The sequence below is a fragment of the Arachis stenosperma genome, chromosome 4, assembly GCF_014773155.1.
Source record: "Arachis stenosperma cultivar V10309 chromosome 4, arast.V10309.gnm1.PFL2, whole genome shotgun sequence".
In the NCBI taxonomy this organism is placed as follows: domain Eukaryota; kingdom Viridiplantae; phylum Streptophyta; class Magnoliopsida; order Fabales; family Fabaceae; genus Arachis; species Arachis stenosperma.
The window spans coordinates 123964492-123977563 of NC_080380.1; the positions used below are offsets into that span (position 1 = coordinate 123964492).

At 33.7% G+C, this 13072-nt stretch overlaps 2 protein-coding genes across 3 annotated transcripts; one reads left to right on the forward strand and one right to left on the reverse strand.

Moving 5' to 3' along the window:
* The first annotated feature begins 2948 nt into the window (after positions 1-2948).
* LOC130976790 (putative GDP-L-fucose synthase 2) lies at positions 2949-5965 on the forward strand. Its single transcript, XM_057901716.1, has 3 exons — positions 2949-3203; positions 3574-3661; positions 4617-5965. The coding sequence occupies exons 2-3, from the start codon at positions 3640-3642 to the stop codon at positions 5570-5572; spliced, it is 978 nt and encodes a 325-aa protein (XP_057757699.1). The 5' UTR covers positions 2949-3203; positions 3574-3639; the 3' UTR covers positions 5573-5965.
* A 1177-nt stretch (positions 5966-7142) lies between these two features.
* LOC130976532 (uncharacterized) lies at positions 7143-12907 on the reverse strand. Of its 2 annotated transcripts, none has more exons than XM_057901416.1 (5): positions 12703-12907; positions 12278-12548; positions 11488-11557; positions 11320-11396; positions 7143-7940 (listed from the first exon to the last, which is right to left on the reverse strand). In XM_057901416.1, the coding sequence occupies exons 2-4, from the start codon at positions 12458-12460 to the stop codon at positions 11347-11349; spliced, it is 303 nt and encodes a 100-aa protein (XP_057757399.1). In that variant the 5' UTR covers positions 12461-12548; positions 12703-12907; the 3' UTR covers positions 7143-7940; positions 11320-11346. The 2 variants fall into 2 exon arrangements, with proteins under 2 accessions (XP_057757399.1, XP_057757400.1); XM_057901417.1 differs by having other exon boundaries at positions 7143-8048.
* Positions 12908-13072: the final 165 nt, after the last annotated feature.

The following is a 13072-nucleotide window of genomic DNA, read 5'->3' on the forward strand; positions in this document are numbered from 1 at the left end:
GATTCCTATTTACTCTTTGTCTTGCTTTAAACTCTCGGAATCTCTAATAAGAGAAATTCATGGTATTTTATCTCAATTTTGGTGGAGTAAAAAAGATTCATAAAGAAAAATGGCTTGGATGAGTTGGGATCTTATGTCAAAGTCTAAAAAGAAGGCGGTCTCAGATTTAAAGCCCTACGAGTTCAAAATCTGACATTGCTTGCTAAACAATGCTGAAAACTAGCTATCCAACCCGATTCTCTTACAACCAGGGTCTATAAAAAAAATACTACAGATACAGTTCTATCATGAAAGCAGAGACGTGTAACTTACCTTCTTGAGGATGGCGGAGTGTTCTAGAAGGTCATTCAGTTATGGAAAAATAGCTTACTTTGTGGGTTGACAATGGCAACAACATCCAAATTCTTCCTGACCCTTGGCTCCCTCTCAATCATCCATTCCTAATCCCTCCTTCAACTATCACAGAAATTCAGAGACATAACATTATGTGGGTAAAAGATTTAACGCTACCCAATAGAAGCTGGAATCAAAATCTAATTAATCAACTCTTCTTACTTGAAATTAGTCAGCAAATTCTATCAATCACAATCTTAGACGGTGAAGACAGACTTCAATGAAATACAACTCAAAACAGGAAATATGAGGCTCTGGCTACTAAGTGGCATATCATTTCAAGCACTCTCCAATAGAGTTTTGTCCGAAAATTCTCCAACATAAAAAAATCGGGTGTCAAATGTAAAGGCTCTCTCTTCTTTCAAAATTAAAGATTTTTCTCTGGAGAAGCATGCACGAGAAGCTCCCTGTCCTTAATCTGCTCAACCAGCGTCTCCCTTCCATTTTTCCATTATATTGCCGTTGCTAACAAGATGCAGAATCGATCAATTATTGTCTATTCTTATGCGAAAAAGTAAAAGAGGTATGGAATAAAAGTCCCATCACTATAAATTTTGTCAACAACAACTCACCTTCCTTTTAGTCGGTCTGGTTAGAGAGATCTGAGCACTTCAAAGTTCGACATGGTGAGTTGTCGCAGTTGGTGTTGTTAGCAACGTTGTGCTAGAAAATTTGAAAATCCAGAAACAACATGATCTTTGAACAAAAATTGATCCCTCCAGAAACAACGGTAGAGTCATGCTTAAAACTTGTGAATGAGTTGTCTTTCAATCTCTAATTCTACATTCACTTTCTTTTTCCTAATCTATTTTCTCTCTTATTCATGTTTTTTTGTTGAATTCACACTTTAGTGAATTTTAGAAATTTTTTCTTTCTTTTGCTATATGCCTATATGTCCTAACATAGATTCCATTATATTTTATTTTAAATTAATGAATAAAATACATCTATTTTTAGAAAAAAATTTAATTAGTTTAGTTCTTACTAATATAAGTAAATATATAATATGATAATTGATAGGCATGTATTTTAAATTATATTATTTATTCTGTTTTTTTTTAAATAAAAAAGTTAATATTTTTATACATTATATATAATATTTTAAATAAATTATATTTTAAAAATATTTTATAAAAGTTATATTATATAATAATATTTTTAACAAAAAAATAGTTAGTTAATAAATTTTGAATATAATAATTTAATTATTTGTTAAATAATATAAAATAAAATTTTAATTATGTTATATTTTTATGTTACAGCTTAAAATATTATATTTTATATAATTTTTTAATATTATAAAAATCTTTTGTATAATAATTAATCTTAATGAATAAAGAATATTTATATTTTTTGTATTTATATATTGTATATTTAATTATTTAAGATTAAACGATTCTGTTGTCATTTAAAGTATTGTGTATTAAAGTATTATCATTTAAAGTATTTATTTATGTACTAGGATATTATGTATTTATTAGAGTCCATTAATGCTCGTTTTTTATATTAGCTTTTGATTTTTATCCAATAAAATCTAGAGTTATACTACGTGTATACCAAAATCAATTATCAAAGTCAGTCACCCGTAAAAACTATATGTTGAAATATAAATATTATATTAAAAATAAATTAAACTACATATGTATTTATACAAAAAATATATTAATAATTAATTTTAATAATTAATTTTAATATATAAATATTTTTTTATAAAATTGAATAATCTATATAAATATGACATATCTAATAAATATATAATTGTTGTGCTTATTTTAGGCGATGCTTAGGCTGTTTTTAACAAAAACATAAATAAATAAATATTGAAATCTTCGGTATGCTTAGGGGTGGAAACATGCCAGGCCAGGCCAGGCTTTGCTCTTAACAGGCCTGGCCTGTCATACAGTTGATTGGTCTGAACCTGGCCTACAGCCTGTTATAGGCTCTTTATAAAGTACTAGGTCTGGCCTGTTATTTAGCCTGTCCTGACCTGAAGCCTGTTAAAAGACCTGATAACTTTTTTTACAAAAATAAAAATATTATTTAAAAAAATTATTTTTTAATAAAAATAGTTATATGTAATATGTCATATATTTAATATTTATAAAAAATTTTAAACTTCTAACATATTTAAAATATACAAAAATATTTATAATAAAATATAATAAATTTAAAATATCTCATAATTTTATTAATAATAAATAATTATTTATATATTTAATTATATTTTAACAGGTTCAGGCAGGTCTGACAGGCCTATAAGGCTAATTAGTAAGCCTGGACCCAGCCTATTAATGTATTAAGGCTTTTAAAAGAGTCTGAACCTGTACCTATTTTATAACAGGCCAGGTCAGGCCAGGTCAAACACAGGCCAGGTTGCAGGCCCCTAGAAGGACGCCTGGCCTTTTTCCACCTCTAGGTATGCTTGATCCGGGTTAATAAAAACTAGTCAGTAATTAAAAAAAAAAAAAATCCACATTTGATGCAGTTATCTTTTTTTCTTAATAATAATAATAATAATAAATTAGCCTAAGGTAAAACTAGGTAAGAACTAAGAAGTTATCTTTTAATTTCCCTTTCTGATTTGATCTCAGAACACCGACACCTATACCTCACTCTCTCCCTCCGCCGCCGCCGTTCTTCTCTCCGGAGGAGACGCTACCTTTCAGATCTCAGTCACCATCACAGGAATCCAATTCATTTACTGTGCGTTCCAATTCAACTCTTCAGCTTCACTCACTCAGTCTCTTTCATTTTCTCACTACATCAAAAAGCTTTGATTCCTTTGGCTATCTTTCAGTCAGTAGCGTCAGGTAAAATTTTCAGTTTTTCCTCCACCCTTCGTCTCATTTCACCATTTTCGAAGTGGTTTTTCGTTGAAATATGTAGCCGTTTTTGCTAACTAGATTTCGATGAAACCCTTGATTTATGGTGATGGTGTCGGTGGTTTGCTCATTTGTGTAAAGGAGATTCTTGTTTATGTGATTAGAAGACATGTAGAAACGCCAATAAGAATACTTGATAGGTCTAAGAAAAAAATCATTTGGTTTAATAGCTTAACACAATGGTGCTGTTTGATCTTAGCCGACCTTACTTAATGAGAGAAATGCTTAGTTGTTTTCTGTTGTTAGTAACTTGGAACTTGTTTGTTAATTTGTTTTTCACAATGTTGATTTGTTTCAGGTTTTGATTTGAACTTTGAAAACCTGCTGCTTTGCCAGACAACCAGATCTTGCATCACACACCAACATGGGAAGCCATGACAACAGTGGTTCTTCCTCTCGCCCTTTTTTTTTAAATGTTTAAATGCTGAGAAAAAATTATTTATTGAAATGATCTGAAATCCTTTCCCTAATTGAATTAAGCCTCTGAATTCTGAGATGATTCATGCTTGTAAAACTAAGATTCAATAGGATTCGACTAGAAGTCCGAGGAGTAATGCTACACTGCAGTTGGGTGTTGTGCACCAAGCTTATTGTTCGGACCCACAATTATTAGTATTGTATCAATTTTCCATTTCCCAAGTAATGTTATTCCATTTGAGAGTCTGCTGTTAGGCACCTGATAGAAAGAGTTGAAAGTGGACTGGTATCAAAGGGGGCTTAATTGTAATTAAGTGTAGGTTGGGATAGGAGAGAAAATGTTCAGGTTTGGAGGGAAGCTGGATGACTATATAGAGAAGGAGAGAGATATTGAGAGAAATATCTCAGAACTGGAATTTGAATTTGGGAGAGCTTGGTCTCTTTAATACCTAGCAAATTTTATTCTCTTTGTGAGTAAACAAACACAGATGTTTCTAATTTTCCTCTTCATTTGATACTAGGTTCCTACATCCTTTCACTTGTTCCAACAATAATTTCATTAGATTCAAGGGTAGTTGTTAGATATATAAAAACAAGGATCAAGATTCTCTAAAGTGAGGGAGTTGATAACATGATAAACTGAGGGGTTAATTACTCTTAAATTAAGATAGTGGGGCTCACAAATAATGAGAGTTACAAATTCAATGGTGATTAATCTCTCATTTTATCACTTGACCAATTTTCTCACTTTAGAGGATCTAAATTCCTAAAACCATATATGAACTACCAGTGTATTGATGAGTCGATAATAATATAAACACATTTTCACCAAAACAAAAATTCCTGGTTATTTAGTAATTGCTGTTTCCGTTGTAGATGAGTTTTTGAAACCCTGAATTCTCTCTTTTTGTGTATTTGCTGCAGCATTGGCATCAAACTCATTTCTAGCTGACAAATCTGCTAAAGTTTTTGTCGCTGGTCACCGGGGTCTTGTTGGTGCAGCCATTGTTCGCAAGCTGACACAACTTGGGTTCACTAATCTCGTCTTACGTTCCCATGCTGAGCTCGATCTCACTCGCCAATATGATGTTGAAGCCTTCTTTGCCTCCGAAAAGCCTGAATATGTTATTGTAGCTGCAGCAAAAGTCGGTGGTATCCACGCCAACAACACCTATCCTGCTGATTTCATTAGCATAAACCTCCAGATCCAGACCAATGTCATCGATTCCGCTTATCGTAATGGCACTAAGAAGTTACTGTTCTTGGGTTCCTCTTGCATATACCCGAAGTTTGCACCTCAACCAATCCCAGAAGATGCTTTGCTTACTGGTCCCTTAGAGCCCACGAATGAGTGGTATGCGATTGCTAAGATTGCTGGGATTAAAATGTGCCAGGCTTACAGAATTCAGTATAAGTGGGATGCGATTTCTGGAATGCCGACCAACTTGTATGGGCCTTACGACAATTTTCATCCGGAGAATTCACATGTTTTGCCTGCTTTGATGCGAAGGTTTCATGAGGCAAAGATCAATGGTGCCAAGGAGGTTGTAGTGTGGGGCACTGGAAGTCCATTGAGGGAGTTCTTGCATGTTGATGATTTAGCTGATGCGGTTGTTTTCATGATGGAGAAGTATAGTGGACTAGAGCATTTGAATGTAGGGAGTGGGAAAGAGGTTACTATTAAGGAATTGGCTGAGCTGATGAAGGAAGTGGTCGGATTCGAGGGAGCTCTTGTTTGGGATACTTCAAAGCCTGATGGGACTCCAAGAAAGTTGATGGACAGCTCGAAACTTGCTGGCATTGGTTGGACACCAAAAATATCCCTTAAGGATGGTCTTGTTGATACATACAGATGGTACTTGGAGAACTACAAGCTATGATTCAGCTGTTCAAACAGAATGTGCCATATTTCCTTCTTAGGTACTCGTGATTTGAGCATGAAGAATTCTTCATAAAACATTATACAAAGAGGAGTATATCATCAATTTTTATGTACCAATTATGTGCAATGAAAACTTTGGTTTTCTCTAGAGATCAAACAATTAAATCTATTTTAAAATTTGCGTTATTATGATCTTCGGCAGGCTCCTCCGGTTTTTTTTTCCATAGCAGGTGCTCATTCAAGAGTTTCTTGATTGCCTTGAGCGAGTTTGAAAATTTCTTGATCACGTGTGTGAATCTGCTATACATTGTAATACTTCAACGCCTTCTTGTATGCATTCTTGTTATCCATTCACAGCAGACAATAAAATTTTAGAAATTTGTGTCTCCCATTTGAGTTATGGTATATATTCTGCTGTTTCAGCTTCTCATAGTTATGCCTTTCAACATGTTTCTCAGGATTTGTTGCAGGGTCAAACCAGTGTGTAGGTAGATTTGTCATGTCTTAGTATTATGAAGCCTTTTACCGGCCATTTTGTTTTCATTCCCAGAAGCTGTGAAATGGTATATAGGATTTGCGAACCATTTAATTGATGATTGTAGGAGAGAAATGTGGGAAGATTTTATCCCTCATAAAGTCTGGTGAAAGATCAACAACAAATTGTCATAAAAAAAATGATGAGTATGTCTAAAATTAGATTAAAATGTTCACACTGCCCTTATAACACTTGTAGTATCAACACAACAATCACCAAAGAAGGTGGAGACCAGATAGTTCTTTAGGATGTATAATGGTATCTATCTATAAAACAAAAATCCCAAATCAAGTCATTATAGACCCAAATTTCTTTGGAGTTATACATATGTCCTGCTCTCATGCCCAATAAACAACGAAGTGTTTTTTTTTTTAAATAACTCCAATAATAATAACGATGATGATCTCTTTAAGAATGAAATTTTTGAAGGTCTTTTTTTAAGGATTTATTCTATGCAATAATCTGAAATGTTTGGTTAAGCGAAAATAAGAATGTCTTCCGGAGCACACGAATAGAGGTGGAGATAGTGCTCAAATCCTTTGCAAGCAATGAGGAGTGACTAGAAGTTGAGTCTTGGTACTCTTGTTTTTTGTCTTGTTTGACTACTTTTGTCTTTTGCTTCTCCGCATTATTGTATTGAACTTTTATTTCTAAAAGAACAATTTTTTTTTGAAGGGTTTCTAAGCAACAATAAAAAAATAAAAAAAAAAAACAGGAATTTATATGGCTAACTCGTTTCTTTACCGTCATTGATCTAGTGTTTAGGGTCTTTAGTGGAATCATTTATAGAATCTGAAGGGTCATCAAGTAAAAACTATAAGATGTTGGCTATTGACCTATTTTATTGGCTTAATGTTTAGTGTGGTTAGTACTTGCATCAACTTCAATCATCCATTACTCCAGTCATCACCATGAAAGAAAATTGGCCATTTTTGAGCAGCTTGCAATCAGCTTTAAATATTGCATCCATGAAATCAGATGGTCTAAACATCATTTGGAATCCTCAAGAGTCTAGCCTTTGGTACATTCCATGTTCAAAAAGAAAATAAATTATCATGTTATTATGTACGATCATCTTACATTTGTTATGATACAACGAGAGGATTAAGAAAAATACCTTCAATTACCAAGCAACAACTTGTACAAAAAGTAACAATGTTGCCTTTTCTATAGGTCATAGAAACAAAGAACACTGCCATGATACACCGAACAAAACTTACTATATCATGTATTAAAGTAATCCAATGGTATGATTATTTGAACGATGGTGGATGCTACTCTTTCATGGTTCAAATCTATACCATAGATTATCTTAATGCGTGATATACCAAGTCCAACCTAGTGAGATCTAGACGTTAAAACAGAAGTTTGTAAAATCAAACAAACATCAGAAACCCAAATAGAACTGTTAAGTAGCAATAACATCCATGATGGTTGTTACAAAGCGAGGTGCCTGGCATGCATACCTATGAAACAAAAGAGCACAAGAATTAATTGTAAGTTGTGAATGTGAAGCTCAATGCAAAGATTCTGGGTAGGTCATAGAAACAAAGAACACTGCCATGATACACCGAACAAAACTTACTATATCATGTATTAAAGTAATCCAATGGTATGATTATTTGAACGATGGTGGATGCTACTCTTTCATGGTTCAAATCTATACCATAGATTATCTTAATGCGTGATATACCAAGTCCAACCTAGTGAGATCTAGACGTTAAAACAGAAGTTTGTAAAATCAAACAAACATCAGAAACCCAAATAGAACTGTTAAGTAGCAATAACATCCATGATGGTTGTTACAAAGCGAGGTGCCTGGCATGCATACCTATGAAACAAAAGAGCACAAGAATTAATTGTAAGTTGTGAATGTGAAGCTCAATGCAAAGATTCTGGGAGACGTTGACCACCCCCAACAAATCTCATCGGTTAAACCCTACAAACATTTATTATTGAAAAAGATGCATTCAGGAACAAAGGCTCAAGACTGAACAAACCAATTTGTTATGCCCTAATATTATGGGCCTACTGAACCTTTCTACTTTAATATTTAATTTGCTATTAGTACATTGCATTTCTAAATCAAAGAACTACCATAAATTTTTTTTCATATATTTGCTATTAGGAGTAGCATGACAAACTCTCAAATCGACTTTTTCTTGTTGAAGAGAGTCGACCGGAAATTTTGCATTAATTGTAACATTAATCCGGAAGAGAGTTTAAAAACATAATATAGAATGCTTGTCATGAATTTTTGCGTTGAACAAAAGTTGAGAAAAAGACATCATACGAATAACCCAAATACGAGATTGTAGCGGCTGAACGGTGAGGAACAAAGAAGCTTCCTAAGACGAGTAGGAGAAAAGGCAAAGGAAAGGGGATAGAAGTGCAGAGGAGATGTGAAAGAAGATGACAAAAGTTATTAGAAAAACAAAAAAATAAAGTTTTGGTGAATCTAGAAGGGAGGACCAAGAGACAGAGTTGATGGTGAAATGCAAGTGTACAACAAAAGATAAAGGCAAAAAGAGAGTACTTTAAAAAGTGATCTTTGTGCCGCAATACAGATAATTAGAAAAAATATAAGACAGCTAAGATAGAGACAAAAGTGGCTGGCAAGTAAAATAAGAATAAGAGCATATGAGAGTCTCTACTAGTCTTTAGGCACGAAGAAAGGAAAAAAAGGTATATATAGAATCGCAAAGAGTCGTAAAAGAAGAATGAGAAACTTGAATCAGGTTAAGTCCATAAAGAATAAAGACGGAAAGGTTTTGGCTCAAGATAAGAAGATCAATGAAAGGGAGAAGAACTACTTCTACAAGTTATTTAATGAAAGTCAAAAGACTCTTCCGACCCTTTGTCGGTTATGCACGAGGGAAGATTAAAACTTCGACTACTATCAAAGGATTCGAGACTTCAAAGTAAAAGAAGTTCTAAAACGGATGAAAAATGGCAAGGCAATATAATCCAATAATATTCCGATTGAAATTTGGAAGGACTTTGAAGAGAAAGGCATCAGTTGATTAACCAAGTTTTTTAATGAGATTTTAAAATTAAAGATGCCAAATGAGTGGAGAAAGAGCACATTGGTACTTATCTGCAAGAATAAGGGAGGTATACAGAGTTGCGAAAACTATAGAGAGATCAAGCTCATGAGTCATACCATGAAGTTATGGGAAAGAATGATAGAACGGAGGCTGAGACAAGAAACACAAGTAACAGATAACCAATTTGGTTTTATGCCAAACTCACCACTGAAGCTACATACCTGTTAAGAAGGATGATGAAGAGGTATCGTAGTAATAAAATGGATCTACATATGGTATTTATGATTTGAAAAAAACGTATGATAGGATGTCAATGGAGGTCTTATGAAAAATTTTGGAAAAGAAGAGAGTAAGGATCACATATATTCGTACAATTAAAGACATACAATTAAAGACATGTAATGATTGGGCTACAATGCGTGAAAACTCAAGATGATGTGACAGAAAAATTTTCTATTAGTATAAGATTACACCAGGAATCATTCTTAAATCCATACCTTTTTACATTAGTTTTAGACATACTCATAGAACATACCCAAGAGTCTTTGCCATGATACATACTTTTTGCTGATGATATTGTCATTATTGGAGAGTCAAAAAAAGACCTAAATAAGAAGTTAGATTTATGAAGATAAGCTCCAGAAATGTATAGTCAGCACATAAACCGTAGCAAGACGGAATATATAGAATGTAAGTTCGGCCGTCGAAGGAAAACCCCCAATACAAAGGTAAAGATTAGAGAAAACATTCTACGAAAAATTAAAAGTTTTAAATAACTTGAGTGCATCATACAGAATAATGGAAAGATTGAACAGAATGTAAATCATAAAATCCAAACAAATTGGTCAAAATGGCGAAATGCATATGATTTCATATGTGACAAAAAAATATCTTTAAAACTTAAAGGTAAATTCTATCGCATTGCTATCAGACCGGTTATACTTTATAATACAGAGTGTTGGGCGGTCAAAGAGGAGGCCGAAAATAAGTTAAGTGTGCAGAAATGAAGATGTTCAGATGGATGAGTGGTCATTCAAGATTAGATAGAATAAGAAACGAGAATATAAGAGAAATAGTTAAAGTAGCATCTATTGTGGAAAAGATGGTAAAATCACGTCTCAGATGGTTTGGACATGTAAGAAGAAGACCGACAGAGCACCAGTCAGGAGGATGAATGAGATGGATGATGAACAAGGGGTGAATGATAGAAGAAGACTTAGGAAGACCATCCATAAGGTAATCAAACGAAATCTACATGTAAACTGTCTCTCTATATACATGATACATGATAGAGCTCAATGACGTCGTTTGATCCATGTAGCCGACCCCACTTAGTGGGATAAAACTTTGTTGTTGTTGTTATATTTGTTGTCATATGTGGACTCATAAACACTCCCTTTGTTCATTTTTAATTGTCACTTACATGTTTTGGTACATCCGGGCAGATATATTGATCCCAAGGTGTACTAGAATGCGACAATGACAGATAAAATGGAATGGAGAGAGTTATTAGTGTATCTACAATGTTTCTCGGTTAATTCACATTGCAGAGACTTCACCATGGTACATATTTGTCCATTCGGACACGGTGAGATAGCTGTGATTTGTTTTTATTGACATTGACTAACAAATATATTCATCCATAGGTTCATGCATATAAGATCAAACTGAGTTTGTATAAACCCAAAACCGATGTGGTCCCTATTCTAGCCCCTGCTGGTGATCTAAGTTTCAGCAGATCTCCTCAGCTACATTATCGAAATTTGAGGTGGGAAAAAAAGAACCATAACAAAAACCAACCAATTGACTAGTAGTTTCCTACTAACATGACTCATGATTCATAACTCCTAAACTCTATATTGGATGCATATCTATTATCATATTGATTAAGCAAAAATTAGATTTAAAGTGATTAATGACATATCATTTTAAGATTGATAACATCTCATTTTACTATTCATATACCACAGAATATGCAATCAATGATATGTTAACCTTTCAAGTCCATGTTTTATTCCTGGTAGAAAATAATAAGACACTAACCAGGATCATGAAAAGAACCATCTCTCCAGAAATTCAACCCTAAAGCTGTTCTATTAGTTGATAAACACGGCAAAAAAAGATTTCCACTACAAAAGCATTCAAAGATTATGATAAACTCACCATTCAAATGTTAGGCATTTAGTGTGTTTAAGAATCTTCCTTCAATTCATCAGAATCAGAATCACTTGCATTATAACCTAACATACATGCACCGGGCAAGAAACAGTTACAAAGAATTCCCAACAAAAAGAAAGATGCTATGCTGTCAGCAACAAAGGAGTGTTTTACCTGGATGCTTATCACCAACTTTCCAAACTGAAGATCTAACCCTCGATGCTCTAGTCAACCAAATTTTACCCTACATTCCCAAACCAATGGCATCAGAACTTGAAACCAAAATTCAAAAACAGGTAAGCACTTTGATTCGACAGACTCCACAGACGTAGTTCACAATCCCAGCATTAATCTTTTTATTCAACTAACAGCCAACAGAATCCACACACACTACAAACTATTTACATCCGTTTCTTCAATTTCTCAAGAAGTATAACAAGTCAAGAGTTGGAGCAACAAATTTAGAAACACAAAACATTAAGTTTTAACACAAGAATATTTAAGTCATTACACCCAACCATGATAAAGCATTCTATGCTGCTATTATAGATGTGTCCACAACTCCACATGAAGCATCCATTTAAGTGCATCTAATTGTGCATACCTAACTAAATAGACAGTCATCTATTCATATATAACTCAGTCATTGAAATTATTTTACTCTTATCCCCACTATCTTAAAAGTTATATAGCATACAAGATTTGATTGCCTAATAGTGTATATGCATTATCAGCATCAAAATTAATCTCATTACTAAAATTAAGACCAATAGAGAATGCTAATATTTTTCTTCAATTTTTCACAGTCCCCACCTGAAGATTCTATTGCCAATTAACATGGACATTCTCAAATAGTATAATACAACAGAACCTCAAACTCTTAACAGCTCAAGAAAGTCCAATGCAATGAAAATTGATTTTTGCATTATTAATTTGTAGAACAAAAATAAGAGAAAGAACACACCTTCTGGTCATCTCTGGGAACACCATAACCACTGTAATACATCTGACCTACCAAGACCTGCATGTTTATGTCCCCAGCTTTAGCTTCTTTCAGAGTGTCTCTGAACCACCGTTTCACACAATCTGCAACAACCCCTGAAAGTGGCACACGCCCATTGCTCTCAATTCCACTGCTACTATCCATCTATGATTGATAACCCTTCTTCAAATCAACGCAACTTCAGCAACTTTCTTTTTTCTTTTTAGGGGGATTGGTAACCGCTAATGAGAGACTGAAAAAAAAGGGTTTCGTAAAGAAAAAGATTGAATTTTTGGGAAACTAATGAAAAAAAATCAACTAACGGGTATGTTTCAGATTGAGCTAAAAGCTTTAAACACTAAGAAATACAGTACACAGAGCTGCAAACTGGATTGCAAAGTTGTTACCTTTTTTCCTTTTTGGTTTTGGAAGCTGAGTGTGATGATGTGATGCTATCTGAAGATCATGGTTTGATTTGAATGGAGAATTAAGAAAGGGTTTGTGTGTCTTAGCAGATTGGAGAGAGAGAGAGAGAGAGAGAGAGAGAGAGAGATTGTAAAAGCAGCTACCGTTGAAGACTGGGCGGCGTATTAAGCTGCTGTTTTGACTTTTGTCAAACTACGTTGTTTCCACCTGTACACTACACTTGTTAAACAAATATTATTTTTAATTTTTTATGATCTTATCAGTTATCATTATGATGACGATTATTTTTTAAAATTAATTAATATTTGCATATTACTTATAATTATAAGAGATTTTTACTAACAGATCATT